At 49.2% G+C, this 17,236-nt stretch overlaps 4 protein-coding genes across 4 annotated transcripts; 2 read left to right on the top strand and 2 right to left on the bottom strand.

Annotated features, from left to right (window-relative positions):
* Positions 1-2,821: 2,821 nt before the first annotated feature.
* Positions 2,822-4,800, top strand: TGAM01_v207987 (hypothetical protein; the record flags this gene model as incomplete). The annotated part of the gene is made up of 4 exons (XM_018805717.1): positions 2,822-2,836; positions 2,908-3,747; positions 3,827-4,353; positions 4,410-4,800. 4 exons carry the CDS (start codon positions 2,822-2,824, stop codon positions 4,798-4,800), a joined length of 1,773 nt encoding a protein of 590 aa, XP_018661140.1.
* Positions 4,801-5,662: 862 nt separating this feature from the next.
* Positions 5,663-9,367, bottom strand: TGAM01_v207986 (hypothetical protein; the record flags this gene model as incomplete). The annotated part of the gene is made up of 5 exons (XM_024550221.1): positions 5,663-7,227; positions 7,279-7,575; positions 7,636-8,322; positions 8,374-9,182; positions 9,249-9,367. 5 exons carry the CDS (start codon positions 9,365-9,367, stop codon positions 5,663-5,665), a joined length of 3,477 nt encoding a protein of 1,158 aa, XP_024405052.1.
* Positions 9,368-10,943: 1,576 nt separating this feature from the next.
* Positions 10,944-11,966, top strand: TGAM01_v207985 (hypothetical protein; the record flags this gene model as incomplete). The annotated part of the gene is made up of 1 exon (XM_018805715.1): positions 10,944-11,966. One exon carries the CDS (start codon positions 10,944-10,946, stop codon positions 11,964-11,966), a length of 1,023 nt encoding a protein of 340 aa, XP_018661138.1.
* Positions 11,967-12,970: 1,004 nt separating this feature from the next.
* Positions 12,971-14,635, bottom strand: TGAM01_v207984 (protein ssh-4; the record flags this gene model as incomplete). The annotated part of the gene is made up of 3 exons (XM_018805714.1): positions 12,971-13,953; positions 14,012-14,317; positions 14,383-14,635. The coding sequence occupies 3 exons, from the start codon at positions 14,633-14,635 to the stop codon at positions 12,971-12,973; spliced, it is 1,542 nt and encodes a 513-aa protein (XP_018661137.1).
* Positions 14,636-17,236: the final 2,601 nt, after the last annotated feature.

Below are 17,236 nucleotides of genomic sequence, written 5' to 3'. Positions count from 1 at the left end.
CAAATTTGGCGCCCAAAATCGAAGCCAAGCTACAAATTAACAAGTTATTATCACGTCACCAACGCTCTATATGTTTCTAGAATTCTATCAGTAAGAAGCACAAGTCGTGTTAAACCACGGTAAACAATCTGGCTATGACTTTGAAGGCCAAGCTGGCTGAACCTTATTACTTTTGGATGTCCATATCCATCCAGTCATTGAACAATACAGCTTTTATTGAACCAACTTCTGTTGTCTTCTTGAACCTATTCAACTGTATTATGAATAACATCTCCATATAACTCACGATTCTTTTTATCCCTCGCCACGAGCTTCATAATAATGCGTATCTAATGTTTGGGATATGCGACTGCTTTCTGGCGTGTTGGAGGTCATCAGTAAATACTGCTTGCAATTCCGGCTATCACGAATCAAACAGCGTCAATTCCTTTGATCCAGCCCAAAGCGCCAATCAAATTGTAGCCCCGGACGGAGAGCATTCATCAGCCTCCAAAGCGTTTCAAGTTCTACGTCAACCTGCGAGAGCAAAAAATACAGAGAGAGAAGCTGCTGGCACGATGAGAGGCTTGATACATACTATATTACCAACATGGACTATTCCGAGGACTAATAGGGAGCTCAATCAGCTCACTGCCGACTATAGTCGCTTAGCTCATTCACTACAGAAAACTCATGACGAGCTACAACAAGCCAAAAGTGAGCTGCTACAAGCCAATGGCCAACTACACCGAGCCCACAGTGAGGTGCGTCAACTCAACGACTCGGTACACCATTGTCAAGCCGAACTGCAGGCTTCTCAATCTGAAGTCTCAAGATTGCAAGACAAAGAACGAAGCATGCGGGATTTCCTCATTGAAAATAACCATAACCAAATCGTTAGCGATAGAGACGTGTGCGAGAGGTTTACGCAGCTACGTCAGCGCATACAGAGAATTGCTTCAAGCAAAGCCTATAATATAGAAGAGTTCCAAACTATTACATTGGATGGAACATGGTTTGAGCACATATACATCGCAGCTTTATGGCGCGTATCATCAAAGTCAGGCCGGCTGGCTATCTTGCGGAGTCTTCTGTTCCAGTTGTTGCATAACAACATTCTGGATAAACTGCTTTTTGACATCAACGACGAGAAAGCGAGCCCATATTTAGCACAACTTGGCAACCCCTTTACAACTTTAGGTCCACCTTTAGGCTTCTTTGAGCGAGTGATTAGCGATTGCGCTGGTAAGAAAACCTTGAAAATGTCGTTTAAGCACCCGATTTGCAGTTTAAGCTAATAGAAAAAAAAGTTAATGACGACATGTTGGTCAGCTGGAGATTATCTACATTCAAATGTATTGAGTCTGCTGGCCTAGGGGGAGGTGACGTTGGTGTCATATATGGGGACGCAATGTTTAATTACTTTAAATGTTTGCTCTCTCAGAAAGCGACGCCACAACAGCTTGAGAAGCTGAGAAATGGTTATCGAGAGCTTTGCAGAGAGGCTCGGGCTCTCCGACTTCTAATGCGCAACTCACTAGAGCCTTTTGAATGCTACGTTTCTCCAGAATGCCAGCTGAAGGGGTTGGAAGATCGATATGAAGCAATTGGAGAAATCCCTCATATTCCGGATACGGCGGGAGATTTTGCGTTCCCAGTCTTTGGAGCTCTAATTAAACACACCAAGGCTCACGGGGAGAAGGTTAAGATACTAGAGAAAGCTCAGTGTATCGTGGCAGTGCCCTCTACTTGATAGGCTGCACGGCCTTGATGGCGTTGCGATATAATGAATTGGACTACAGAATTATGTGATGTATAGAAGAAAATGCCAGAGGATAGTACACAGACTCACAGCAAACTTCTACAAATTCTCGCTTCATGCAAAGATCCGTAACTAAAATCTGTATTAGTCTGCCTCCTACTGAATACGAAAATGGAGCTCGAGCTATGCAACCCTAAATATTTACCTTTTAGTAAAAGAGATGTGCTTTTTGAGCAAGGGCTAACATGGGAGAAGATGATATGTAATAGGAAGATGCCCATGATTAGATGACTGGTAAGCTCTGCATCAACGACATGGGTAGAGCTCGTCTATCTGTAAGAGTCGATGCAGCTGTGGTGCTCCACTAGGATCACATTAGCGTTGATGTTGCTAAAGGCTCATTCTTTATAATAGCTTGGGTATTTGACAAGCCGTTATAAGATTTGGTATACTTATGATGCCTTACGATGGTGACTTGTTCATTATGAAATGAATCTGCAATAATCTAAATGCATGATCCTATGGCATTAGCGACTGCTACAGGCCCCAGAGCTCGCTACAGCTCAACAACCTACCCCACTGGAGCCATGGAATCTTTAGAGCCAAGACTTGGCTTCGCTGCACTAGGAGCGGCATTTGGACCAATCGCGGCAGCTCATCTCGCTGATCCCGGCATTGACCCCTTGGATCGATATATCGGTGGCCTTATCCAGTGCGACACAGCAAAAGTTGACACATGCAAAACGCATCAACGCATCTTCGAGACTCGACTCAACGTGAAGCTCTCCGAAACTTTGGCCTCCAATAACCTCATCTAGAGGATCTCTATAGGAGCGCGAATTGCCGCTAGTTGCTGGCGGTCAGCAGCCAGAAGCCGAGGCCTGTTTATCTGGTGGCGGGCATTGTTATAGGATACGCATCTACACACATCTTCGCTTGTCTACATCATCCGCCATGCGATTTTTCTTCTGAAGATGCGAACAACGCGACACTGAGCGGACTTTGCTGCACGGCGCATCACTGAGAACCGATCCTCGTGTTTGATACTCAGCTTACATTCCCTTTCTGGCGCCCTTCACGATGACGCGACGCATTGTACGTTGGCCGCCACCCTGTTTGCCGCAACTCCAAATTCTTGATCACTGACTTGTCGCTTCGACTCATAGGTTCGCACGCTCACCCAGCTGGGCGCCGTAGCGTTCCTCACCACTATCCTCATATTCTTCCTCGACCGAAACTACAGGGTCCTGCCTAATGCCCTCCACAACTACATGCCAACCCACCATCCCGGCCTCGTGGTCACCGACATCACCATCACGACCTGCTCCTCCCTCAAGCCCTTCTCCTCCTGCGAGCTGAACCCGAACGAATGGCATCGCATCGAAAAAGAGCTCTACCTGGGCAAGGCCTGGACGTCCAGCGCATACCTCCACGTGCGCCGCAAGCACGAAGAGAACCTGACCGACGAAGACGAGGTTGTTGTCGGCGTCTCGGTGGGATCGCTGAATCCCGGAGACGTCTCGACGGGCGAGGGCGAGCACTGGGAGCCGAGACCTGGCGGCATCTGGCTGAAGCGGTCCAGAAATAAGAAATCAAGCGACTCTGATGCTGCCGTGACGGACGTGGACGTCGTCTTTGGCGATGACGCAACCGAGGCTCGCGACGGCTGGGGCATTGTCGGCAGACCTCTACATCTCGATACCGGCTCGAATTTCCTCAGCGCCCACTTGACTGTCAAGAGAGGCGCGCATCACGAGCTGAAGAAGCCGCAGCCTAGGATCCCCGACAACGGACGGCTTAAGATTATGCAAGTGGGAGACTTGCACCTCAGCACCGGCGTGGGCGAGTGCCGAGAGGCTGTTCCCGACGGCTACAAGGGAGGCAAATGCGAGGCCGATCCCAGGACGCTTGATTTCCTCACCAAGATGCTGGATGAGGAGAAGCCCGACTTGGTCATCTTGAGCGGCGATCAGGTTAACGGCGATTCGGCCCCCGATGCCCCTTCGGTATGATGATACACCCCTTTTTCTCTTCAGTTGGAATCGGAGCATGCATGAACTGACCTTGGATGAAATCAAATGATAGGCTATATACAAGTACGCTTCTCTCCTCATCGAGCGCAAAATACCATATGCCGCCATCTTCGGCAACCACGACGACGAAAAGTCCATGTCGCGAGAAGCCCAAATGGCTCTCATGGAAACCCTTCCCTACTCTCTATCGCAAGCCGGCCCCGCAGACGTCGACGGCGTCGGCAACTACTACATCGAAGTCCTGGCTCGTGGCCACAACGACCACTCTGCCTTGACAATCTACCTCCTCGACACGCATTCATACTCCCCCGATGAACGTCATTATCCGGGCTATGACTGGGTCAAGCCCAATCAGATTGACTGGTTTAAAAAGACCCATGCGAACTTGAAGAAGAACCACGATGGATACACCCATCGACACATGGATATTGCCTTTATACATATTCCCTTGATAGAATACGCGGATTGGGATAAGCCCCGCGTCGGAGAATGGAAAGAGGGCGTCACAGCCCCCGTATACAACACTGGATTCCACGATGCCCTCGTTGAGCAAGGTGTTGTCATGGTCAGCGCCGGACAGTAAGATGCCCCCCCTCCCCTTTATTTCCATCTATATACTAATCATCCCTCAAAAGTGACCACGTCAACGACTACTGCTCCCTCTCCCGCCACGGCGACGAAACAAAATCCTTCCTCCCAGGCTGGGAAGAAAAACTGCCCCTCCAGTCCGAAACGAAGCCCGAGGACGAAGTCCCCCGTGTCCCCGCGATGTGGATGTGCTACTCCGGCGGCATCGGCTTCGGTGGCTACGCCGGCTACGACGGCTACGTCCGCCGCCTGCGCATGTTCGAGGTCGACACCGAGGAGGCGCGCATCACGACGTGGAAGAGGGTCGAGTACGGTGAGACCGAGGCCCGTATTGACCAGCAGGTTCTTGTGGATGCTGGAAAGGCGTATTTCGCGCCGCCGCCGCCGCCTCCTGAGGAACAGCCGCAGCAAGAGCAGCAGCAGCAGCAGCAGAAATAGAGGAGGGCAAGAGAGTATAAGCGACAAGCTAGATATTTATATGGAAGATTATGACATCTTTTATTAAAATCTTTTCCTTAAGGATTAAAGAGAGTGAATAGAGAGTTTCCCTCACCCGTTGGCTACGGCTGAGTATACTTACGGGCCTCTTTTTACTACAGATGGACGAGGGATCAGCCTTCGAATCAAGGTATATTGGATGGGACGATAGCATTATATGACTTGGCGCTGGATATGGCTGGAGTTCGACAATGTATACTGTAGTTAGTTGCAAGTATCGTACGTATCTCCACACAAATGATACCAAGTATTTTCTGTTATGAGATCAAAACGTGTTTTTGTTTATTACATCATTGAAATACAAACATTTTTCATTGTGTTGGCCTTCTACAGCCTCTTGTCTCAAGTCCTACATAACCCAGGATGTCTTTTACTATAGCTATGACGAATTTCAACTCCAAAATACAACAAATCGCCAACCCAAAAGAAATAAGATATGCCCACCCGGAAATTCATCCCTAGTCACTCCTAACAATGACAACCTGAAACTAAACATAACGAAACAAACACCTCGCTCAACTCCTTAAACAGAAAAGATAACATACAAGCAAGATAAAACATAAAAAGAGACCATACGAGACTTGGTGGATATTAGCGCATAACCAAGCAAACGCCACCAAAAAAGATTAAAAAGATTGACCGAGACAGGGGTCGAACCTGCAACCTCCTGATATACTTAATCGTAGTCAGACGCTCTGCCATTGAGCCACACGGCCTGTTTTCTCTTGTTGTCTCAAATCCACGAAACCATTGTTATAGCCTGCAACATCACAGGAAGTCAAGGTGTAAGAGAAAGAAACCATTACAATGTCCCTCTCCTCTTCATCTCTCTCAAGAGGCTCATCAAGGCCAAAACTTTTTCATCTCGACAGTCCTCATAGAAGGCTTCATTCTCATACATCTCCCGTAACTTCGACGCTGTCTCAACAACCTCTTCCTCGCGGTACAGCAGAACCGCAGATTTCTTGATGCCTAGAGCATCGAGATAGAGTTTCTCTGCCTCGGCAAAAGCGCGCTGGCGAGAGGCATCGCGAAGCACGGCCTCTTCTTTGGATTTATTTGCAGCATAGCTTTCTCGAGTAATGGTAGCCATTGAGTTTGCTGTGAGGCGACGGCGGGCGCGGTGACGAAAAGTACGACTGCCGGTACCACTCTCTGCAGAGAGTATTGATCTCGTATCATCTTCCTCACCCAATGCATTAGCACGTAGACGACTGCTTAATGCTAGATTCTCCAATGTGGTTGTGTAAAGCGGATGGGCTTTGCCTATCGAGGCAGCCATGATATCCAAGGCTTTTTGATACTTGACTTTGGCATCTTCATAACGGCACCGCATATCGTCAATAACGGCAAGCTTCTGCATAGCGTCAGCAGTGTTGGGGTGTTCTGCTCCAAGCACCCTGGTTTTGATCTCTAGTGATTTCTTGTAAAGTGTCTCAGCCTCGTCAATGGCGTTGCTAGCCTTTGATACGTGCGCAAGGTCATCGAGAGCTTCAAGCGTCAGGGGGTGGCTCTGGTTAAACATTCTCAGGTAAGAGATGTATACACGACGGTAGAGCGCCTGAGCTTCTTCCATCTTCCCCAGCTGTTCCCATGTAGACGCGAGCTTTTGCACAGTGCTCACAGTTGTCGCATCTGTGGGCCCAAGCTCTTCTTCCTGTGCATGTTCAATAACACCATATTGGTCTTCCGCATAATCGAAATCCCCCTGCGCAGTCGCTGCCGAAACTTTGGCCAGAGCAACTCTAAATCCAAGCGCTTTGTCAATGGATGCCAAGTCAATATTCTTCAAGACTTCTGTGCTTTTTTCGTGCTGCCCTGTTTGCTGAAGCAGCGATGCAAGTGATAGAGAGGTCTGGATCCTCTCACCGGCATCAACGTTCGATTTCTGCTGCAGAGAGAGCTCGAAGCATCCAATAGCTTGCTCCAGGGCACCTTGTGTCATGCAGACATTCCCCAAGACATGCCAGGCAACATCGTCCTCGTCATGCTCCAGGATTCTAGACCAGTCGTCGTAGCAAGCTTTCGCATGAGGAGCCATGATTCTTCCAAAGCCATGAATTTCCCGCAAGTATGAAGAAGTCGTTTCTTGTTCCCGAATTCCGTCTACACAGATGTTACAAGCTAGCCATGCGTTTTCTTTCTGTTCACCATCTTTGAGAGTAGCACGCACGTGTTCGCGAGCTGCAGGGTCAAGTATGAACGTTTCAAAGGACGTTGTAGAGGAGTTTGTATCTTGCGACGCAGAAGGCGAGCTCGGCGATGAAGTTGCTGATGCTGGCGGTGACTCACTAGATGAAGTCTGTATAAAATTTTGATCAAAGAGGTACTGCAAGACGTCATCAAGCCTGTTTGCACCTTGGAATGCTAGATCAAAATTAGTACCACTTTGCCATAATAATAGCCGTGATAACGAACCTTTGATTTCCGCAAAAGCATCGGCAAATCGCGTTGGGATATTCTTTGGTTCTTTCGATGGACTGAAGAGAGCCACTGGGATAACTGTATATGAAAGCATTGCGCTAACACGAAGCACTGTCCTTGTTACGGAAGACTGGTCAAGAGTCGAGCCTAATAGCCTGAGCGGCATATTGGACTGGAGCTGGCTCTGAAAATGAGACACGACAAGGCTTTTCTTGCTAATCGTGGAGGCTGCAAGGGCTACTGACTGAGCATGACATTTGAGCTGGCGCACCAGCTTGTAGGCCGCTTCCACTAATCGCAGTCGTTAGTTATGTGCTGATCTTAAATAAGTATTGAAGAATGTTTTCATACCTTCACCGTCATTCTGTAGAGAGTTATCTCCTACTACTGAACGAAGGAGCTCTACTGCTTCTCCATCCAGCATTGGCCCAACACGTAGCTTTGTCCCCCAAATACAGCTACTGCTCTCTCTCGCAGTTAAGATGATCTTACCAGTGAGAGTCAGAGGAATAAAGTTGAATATATCAAAGGACGGCTCCACGTTATCGAAGATGAGGAGCCATTTGTCATTATCGGGCCTCATAAGCCAGTCCTTAACGGCTCGGACCACAGACTTGACTCTTGACGCATCCAGCTCCTGGATGCTCTTTACCTTGAGCATATCCTCAACTCCAGTGAGTCCAAGATCGTTTTCTACTTGGATTCGGGACACGTCCTTGGAGTAGTATTGAACAAGATTGTTGGCAAACTCCAGATAACTTGTCACAGCCGTCTCCCAACTCTCAGCCCAAATCCAGAAAATAAAGGAAAGCTTATCCCTGTTTATTTCGGCGTAGTCTCTTGCCAAGGTAGTTTTACCGGCGCCAGCGTCTCCCCATAGACCGGCAATGCTGATATGCAAAGTTTGCGGATCGTGGGGTGGCTTGAAGCTGGCTTCGAGCAGCTCGAGCTGGCTTGTTCTGCGTATAATTGTGCAAGACTCACCAGGTAGCTTGTACGGAATATCAAAATTATCTTTCAGGTACCCTAGTTGTTGATCTAGATTCGAGTCAGTGATATTACCACGTAGGCCTCAAGGTCGTTTCTTACCTGTAGCGACGTCAAATGTCTTCCGTTTCGTCTCTAATAGATTAGTGGCTTTAGCCTTATGAATTAGTTCTCGAAATCTATTGACGAATGTCTTGTAGTTTGCGTCACGACCTTGAAATTGAATCAAGCCCGAATGAGTGGCGGATAACCCAATCTGTACTCCGTCGGAGCCAAACATGGAATGCCGTTGCTCGACAACAAATCCATCCGCCGTTTGTTTTGTCTCGTAAAAGGATATCTGCGGCAAGTTTTCTGTGATTGCCTTGAAGGCTTCCATTTGGTTCTCCAGCCATTCAAAATCACTAGCCTTGGGCTGCATGGAGGACGTCCGAGAAGCATTGCGATCTGGAATTTCATCGAGTCCTGATGTCGTTCTTCGAATTACATGCGCTAGTGGCGTTGGAGATTGAGGCCTACCAGGAGACAGCGTTCCCAGAAAAGCCACTCCACAAGTCGACAGCTCGATGTTCTTGATCTCTGCGTCTACGGCTTCGCTGGAGATGATGAGTGCGCGTTTGACGATCCACCCCCCTAGGGAATGCGCGATGAAGAAGAGAGGGCGCCTGCTCGTTCCATCCCGGTCTCGTTGACTCCCTAACTCCTTGACCAAATCCAAGGCTCTGCCATATAGCACATTGTGCACTAGGTATCGATAATTAGGCCCATCGGAAACATACCCATATGTCATGATCCTCGCATTGGGAATATCTTCTGCAAGAAGGTCTTCTAGCCAGAACTTGGATTTGCCACCCTCGAATGAAATCCATGATCTAAAGCCTTGCCCACCAAGTCCATGGACCGCTACAATGCTGTCCAGGGGTTAGTTTAATGTTCTGGGGATCATTACAATACGACTCCAAAGCTGTTAAACTCACTCTATATCTGCATCCTCGGGGTCCTTCACAACCTTCAAACCGCTCAAGTCTGAGCTCCTTTGCCGCGTTACTGCCCCTCGTACGCGCTGGAATAGGCCCGTCATTTGGCTCGGATACATGCGCACAGGGGCTATGCAAAGGCTGTCGTATGGTATGGACAAATGCTGTCTCCGCTTGGTATTCTAGAGTCGATGAGAAATGATGCGCAAACATGAAGCTTGCTTGCCCAGAGATTAAAAGATAAAAGCGTCAAGTTTGGGAGCGAAACGAAGGATGAAGGATGAGTGATGAGTGGGAGAGAATGAGAGAGGCTATGTGGCTGGTGCAGGTGTCAGGAAGTCCAAAGGCGACTTCCCTGCTTTGGGCATAAAAGTGCTAGCGGGCTGAAATGTCAGCATGTGGTTGCAAGCCATGGAGTATACGGCGAGCAATGCCAATTTATACAAAGAACGCCTAAATTACAGTTCCCTTTCCTTTCCTGCCAACATGGTGTGTTATACCGGTACAACAACAGCTTTGACAGTTCACTGCCTTTTCACTTGTAGGGCTGATTCTGGGCTGACACTGTTGTTCCGCAGGTGGCGCGAGACTTGGTGCCGGCTATAGCCATCCCGTGGCCAACGCTATCTAATAGGCCTAGGCACCTAAGGCAACGGACGCCTCATAAGCCAGGCTGGTAGGTCTGGGCCATGACAACGGTGATCAAGGCTGTGACTCTTGAAATGAAAGAGCCTTTAATTGTATTTTGTTGGTGAAAGAGAAGGCGGCGGGCATTGTTGCATTGAACGACAATTTTTACAGTTCAGGTGGCGATACGTTGCCAGGAACAGCCCAGATTGATCTCCACTTGTTCTAGAGCTCCCAACATTACTGGATTTTCCGCCAGATGTCGGGATGTAACGCTTGTATTCATCTACTTTTCCATGAACACACAACGTGAAGTAGTATTCTTTGTTGCTGAATACCTAGCTGCGCAGCATTGAACAGTCAGCTGATGGCGGACCGATAGATTGAGGGCTTTGGCTTTTCTGCTATCTCAACTGGTGTAAGTTGAACGTCTCTGATGTAAACATTAGCAAAGATGCCGTTCCTTTCCGCAACTTTCTACCACACCAACCCTATTCATATAATACTAGTGACTCATGTAATTTACGTTCTGTGAAGCACATCCCTTGAATAACCGCTAAACCTTTCGCATATTGGCCGACCTCTACAATAGCCCAACCCGCAGCAAGCTCGTTTATGTGGCGCAGCTAGGGTACGCTGAATCACAGGCGACCGGCCGGCTGTGGCGCAGCCTAACCCTGACTTTGGTGCTAAGCAGGTGCTGGTGGCGGCCTCTCTGCCCTGCCAGGAACAGCATCGTCACATGCCACACAAGGCTGTCATCGGCCGTATATGGTCGTCGGCGAAGCCTCTCGAGGATTTGGTCACACCTAGGTGACTGCTAAATGAAATAGAAATAGCTGATTCATTAATTGAGATGTATATATTTCCCTGTAAATTCTCTGAAGGTGCTCAAATTTTCTCCTTCCTGCAAGAACAGCTACGGCAACAAACCAGCATTGACACCTACCTACCTAGCTGAAGATCCATTTAGTCGATCGTCTCACTGCCACTATCCTCTCGACCTATACCCGTTTCCTTCCTAATTTTCTTCTTCCTTTTTTCTCAATTCCACATATAATACCTACTATGCCAACGGCCGCTGTCCTAAACCCCCATCCACATCCCTTTACTCAACGTCTGCCCATCGACACACCTTCACGACATATCAGTGAACCCCTCGCCGCCCCCGCGATGCCTCACGCCCACGAGACGAAGCCGCTCTGGCTCGTCCAGCCACGCCTCGACGCCGGCGAGTATCGCGACAAGCTCATCGGCAGCGTCGTCAAATACCCAGATCTCCCCACCGAGCGCCACATCCCCTACCGCGAGGGCACAAAAATGCCCCGAGAACTAGTCCCCAACCTCGACCCTAAGCCAGTACAAGTCCGCGACGTCAAGTTCTGGACACGTCGAATCAAAGACGCCGGCGTCTCGGCGAAGCTCAATGAGATTCTCGACGCCTTTGTCGATCGGGCCAAGGAGGACACCAGCGAGAAGATGGCTACTGTGGCGCGGGTGTGGCATATGGATTCGCCGGGCGAGAAGTTCAAGCAGCTCTTGAAGAACACACAGTATTTCGAGGAGCTCTTCGACCTATTACGGGATAATCACGGGCAAGGCTACTTCATCACCGACATCGTTACCCTCACAAATATGGAAATCAGCGATTCCACAGGCCGCACATCGGGTGTTGGCGCAGAAGTCAAGGTCCCTGTAGATCCTAGCTTCAATCTCAACGTCGGTGCCGGCGGCCGCTTTCAGGTCCATCGCGAAAAGGGATACTCAGCGTGTTACGAGGAAGAGACCATCATCTTCCTAGGGTACAGGCTCGTGCGGCTCGAGAAGGTGGAGGGCACGAGGGCAAAGCTAGGGCGAATGTTCCTCGGCAACAAGAGCGGCTTTACAGTTCGAGATGGATTCGACTACTGGCCCGAAATGGTGGAGAGAGCTGTGGAGGGAAATTCGGAACCTTTTCTAGGAGGCATGGATGAGCCTGAGGCAGAAAAAAGGAGGCCTGAGGATGAGATAAAAAAGCCTGAGGAAGAGGAGAGTGCTGAGTTTGACGCCATAGTGGAGGAATTAGGATATGACTTTGAAGTGGTGGGATAGAAGAAGGGAAAAGTTATCCAGCATCATGTAGCTGAGGCTACTGCTGCTACTGCTGCTGGATATTGAGCTCTTCCCTAAAAGAATGGCTTTGGCTTTGGCTTTGGACAAACTTGTTTAGCGTTACGAAACTCATGATTACATTACGGACTGAAAGTATCGAAGCGGGCGACGCAGTGGCATCTGAGCTGGACTGAGACCTGAGATCTAGTGGGTCTGGCCAGTGAAATTATATTCTAATACTTCTAGCTAGCAAAATGATATTTAGCTGAAGACATTTGATTTATTCATGGCTACTATACCCATCTGAACATGTACGATTCACAGTGCTAAAAACAATTTGTCGATGACTACTAGTAAGTCAGCTACTAACAAAACATACTTGAGCTCTGTGAGATTTAGCTAGGGGTCTCACAGTTATCGAGAGCAAAATCACGAAGAGACCAAAAGTTACTGCCAAATTGAAGCCCTTATACTATTGAATCAGCTATCTACAACTCATGCTACCCCAAAAGCTCAGCCCGCTCAGAGTTTGCAGAAGAGACAAAAGAAAAAAATCCAAGTAGTCGCAGTTCGCCAAGGCCTTCAAAGAGGTTGGTATCGTGTCATGGCCCTCCAGGTATTCCGTGCAAATGTTTCCATTCATGGCAGAAAAGAAGAATAAGAGGCCTATTCTAAGGTCTGAGGAGAGGAGGCAGTGCCACATATAAAGACAAAAAAAAAGACCCACTGGGTCGACGTGTTGCCGCCGTGGCGGTGAATCCCAATGCTATACAAACTCCAAGGCGCCCGTGCGAAAGATATATAAAAATGTGCAAGATGGTATTGTGTGAGTATGTGGTATGTATGAATGTTGGGATGAGAGCAATGCTTAGTGGCTCCGTGTATACCTCTCACCCTGATGTCGAATTGGTATTTAGGTCGGAGGGTAGCGGTGGTTTCGAGATCTTAACTTTTGGTATCTCTGTTTTCATGAAATCGTTTGCTGAAAATTGAACAAGTCTATCTTAGCTTGATGAAGTTCCGCTATTCGAGCTGTGATTTGAGCCGTCAGATTCAGAACTGTCGCTTCTTTCACGGCGTAGTGGGCTCGCCCCCTGTTGTATCGCGTCGCTGTAGCTTGGAACCGGATCCTCGGGTAAAGCCGGTTGGCCGTGTCCTGCAGGCCGTATTGTCGCGGATGATTCGCCTCTACTGCGGTTCATAACATGGATGAGAGGGGTGTATTCCTCCTCTTCACTGTCGCTGCTGTATTGTCGATTACGGCCCTGATGGAGCCTTGGACTTGAGTAATCGGGCGGCGGGTTGGTGGCGTCTTCAAGATGGAGATGGAGGGGATTCTGATCCAAATGTTGCTCATCGGCGAGATTCGTGCTGCTGCTACTAGGCTCACCATGCTCATCCGATGGTACGAGTTGGGCAAGGGAGATATCGGTTGGACTTCGGACGGGACCGGGGCTAGTTGGAGGAAGAACTCTGAAATTTCCGCTCCGTGATCGACCGTGCTGTACGTTCAGGTTCAAGTCATTTTCGGCAGCTCGGACGTTGTACGGTGTGCCGCTCACGGAGTGTCGATGAGCGCGACCTTGTGAATACGAAAAGCCGTCTTTGGTACCAGTTTCCAGGAGAATGCTGCCTTGCTCAGAACCGTACGGAGGCGGAGGAGCCAAACTGCCCGTGACAGGGGCCAGGCCCCATTTCTTGACATTTGCCTCGATGAAGACGAAACCAGATTGACCGAAATTGACGTGGACTGAAGCGGGGCCGTTTGCTCCGATGGCTGGGAAGAAGTTTTGGGACTTTAAGCCATGAACAACCTCTTCGAGCTTCTTCCCGTTGCGTGTGAAGAAGATGACGCCTGTCCGTGGTCTGTATCCGACACCAATAACATCGCCGGTGACAATGTGGGGACCATATGGAGTTCGGCTGAATGGCTGGTTGTAGTGACGCGAGCCGTTTGAATGATAGGCGACAGAATACTTGTGGTAGCCTACAACCGTTGTCAGATCGCGAGGCGCAGATTATACAAAATAGAAATGAAAACATACCTGGTAATCTAAAGAGAGGGTATGGCTTGGTGGCCATACCGATGGCAATCAGTGTGTTTTCGGGCTTGTCGTAAACCTTGGCTTCCCAGTAGTAGACGTCATTCTGCTTGGGCACAGGCAAATTGCTCATGACGGTGCATTCGGAGTCGAAGAATTCAATTTCGGTTCGGGCCTCGACGAAGCAATTCGCAATTTCCAGTTCGGGTTCAAATTCCCAGGCAGAGACACCCTTTTCTTGAATAGCAAGGTACTGTGAGAGCGAGATGTCTGTTTGCGCGGATTCGGGAGGGTTCGCAGTAACAAATGCTGGATTTCAAATGGTCAGCATATGGTCTATATTGCAGTAATACTGCATGGACTGCGTAGCACACCTTTAGCCCTCAGATACTCGGTCCTGGACATGTCGTCCATATTCTCCAAGGCCTCAGCCTCTTCCCTTGCAAATGCCTGCTCATCGTCATATTCACCGGGTCGGCCGATGCGGTCGAGAATGATTCGGCCTGAGCCAGCGCATCCAGATGCCCAGAAGATGAATACAATGAGGAAGATGAGGACGATGGAGCCAAATGAGGACACCAGACCGATGATGACGCCCGTCAAGGCGGAGGATGGTGACGACGCCATGATGGCGGAGTATTTCAAATCAAGCCGTCGAGTCGGTGCGGCAAGTGAAGTCACAATCTAGCATTCGCTCGTAGCGAAAACAAAGATAGACTCCGAAGAGTCCAAAGGACGACACGGCGTCTCCGCCGCGACAGTCGCAGCGCTGTGAGCGTTGACTTGCGGTGGTGAGGAGGCTGCGGGGATGATGCTCCAAAGGTCGATCTGCAGCGTCGAGGGCCAGAAACGTTGGGCGCAAAGGTGCAGATCCCGGGCTCGTTGCCAAAAATCGAAGAGTGTCGTCGCCCGCACGTTCGAAGCAAGAGCAAAACAAGAATGCTGTATCGGACCGTTCCGGAGCTGCCGCTACCAGAGGGCACAAAAAAAGTTGAAGGTTGATGGAAGAGAGTTTGCGTTTTGGGTCGCCACTCTTGGAGGGAGAGCGACTCAGAAGGGTGGCCTGGAACGGGCTGCGAGGCGTCTGTAGCGAGTACCGGCGACGTGCTTGTTTTTGAGCGCAGGCAGTGGCGGGCACTAAAGCTATAGCGGCGAATGCCTGTGAGCAGCGCAGCCGTAAGACCCAACCAGCGGCGGGCTTCTGGCAGGGGCCCAGAGCAAAAAGAGGCCTAGAGGAATACGGGCTAAAGGCTGAAAGATATGTATCGAATGGATTGGATGGTGAGAAGCGTCCGATGCCAGCGTGCGCAAAATAAAATACACAAGGGAAAGGGGGAAAGACTTGGGAGAAACAAAGGAGACAATGCCTGTAGAGGTTCAAAAAATGTAAAAACACCTGTATGAGAACAATAAGGGAAGAATGAAAAAAGAAACAATGATTCGCAGCTTGTACGACAACACGCGAGAAACAGAAGAGAAGACAAAGGATTCGATCTAGAGAGTTTGCGTTCCAAGTTGGGCGAAGGCTGGGACGAGCAGAGGAGGAAAGGGAAAAAAGTGGAATATCAGGCCAAGGGACGGGGCGGGTACAGGGTACAAGCTGCGGCGCATTCCTCGCGCGTGATCGCCGGCGCGGAGAAGTACAAGCAGGCATCGATGCGGCGGATAGGGTTTTGCGTGGTGGCCCCGTGGCAGCGTCTATCTGGGCAGCGGGGGCGCTAAAGTACCGGCGGCAGCTCCAGGCTGCGTTCCCTGGCCGGGTACCGGTGACATCGTGCCAGCTGCGCTTCTTTTTTTTCGCTCTTGGGCCGGTGGATCGTGTGACGCAATGCTTTGCGTATGGGCGCAGCCTCGTGAGCGCGCAGCGAATAATCAGCTCAGCCCCGGAGCGCTGGGGCATGGAATTAGCAGTAATTCCATACACGCCGCCGCATTTGCTTGTACAAACTGCGTATAAGAACAAAATCAAATACCTGTAATTATGTTTTCTTTCCCTCGCATTCCCAGCTGGACCCCTTCGGACGACCCGGCGTCTAATTCACAGCATTGAGCTTTGACCAGCTCCGGCCCCTGTAGTTTCACCCACACAGCCCGGGTTTCAAGCCGCTTGCTCGCTGTATCGGCCTGTCAATGCGGGCTTATGCGTGCCATTTGCCCAGGGGCTCTGATTGTGTCAATTGCTGCTATGAATAGCACACAGCCGCTCAGCTAGCATCTCAGGTAAGAATCTAAAGTAACACTGCTACTACTATCTCATAACGCTACCCCGTATCAGAAATAGGCATATATCACATGTATCTAGAGAAGCATTGAGATATGTCCTCAGTAGGTATCTAGCTAAACAAGGCCGAACTACTCGATTTCCATAAGCACAGAGAGATATAACATGCGCGGCGTAAGGGCGGACACTGTGAGACCACCGCCGCCATCCAAATGTTCTGGCTCTGGTTCCTGACTTCATCTCCGCATAACACACACACGTAAGATCTTTAAAATAGTGCCTGGTATTTTTCTTAAGCATACGGTATACATAATATTGGCAGTATACTTCCCTTTACGTTTCTGCTCCTATCTTCTGATTGCCCAGTTGTGCTATCAGGTCCTACTTGTACAAAATGTAACACTCGTACAAGCCAAAAATGGAAATGTCTTGTAAGCAATTATGAAGTTTGACCGGCATTATTAGTCAACTGCCATTCATTGTAAGCTCTTTTGAACTAGAAATACAATACCCAAATAAGTGGTATTAATCGTTGCTGAGGCACAACCCCGATGTGACTCTCGCCGTGGACAAGCGGGATCTCCTCAATCTAATCCGGCCGGCCAAGCGCCGCCATGAGTCAAGTTCTCTTGCTCAAGACTTCAATATTATTACCAAACAAACGCTTATCAACGTGGATATACGGCTCTTCTCTCAATAAATGATATTTATATACATACACAGTTTTCTTACCCCACTTCCTGGCTCAGAATACCCATGCATCAAGGTAACACCATGTGTCTGATTGGCCGGCGATATGCACTCGACATGCACCTCTCACGAGGCTGGCGCTTAATAAAGCGCGGCAGGAAATGACCCAATCCATAATAAGATGCGTCTGAATTTACAAATAGAAGTTCCAGTTATTCTTCCTAGTTATCTCATTATCATCAAGTGCTCGCCTGCTCCTGTGCTCTAACCTACCTTAAGTGTTGTTTAACCTATTATATTGTTTAATCATATCAGCA

This window comes from Trichoderma gamsii, assembly GCF_001481775.2.
Source record: "Trichoderma gamsii strain T6085 chromosome Unknown Scaffold_31.2, whole genome shotgun sequence".
NCBI lineage: Eukaryota > Fungi > Ascomycota > Sordariomycetes > Hypocreales > Hypocreaceae > Trichoderma > Trichoderma gamsii.
Note: the sequence above shows the minus strand (reverse complement) of the source record. Positions and strands in the feature narration are given on the sequence as shown.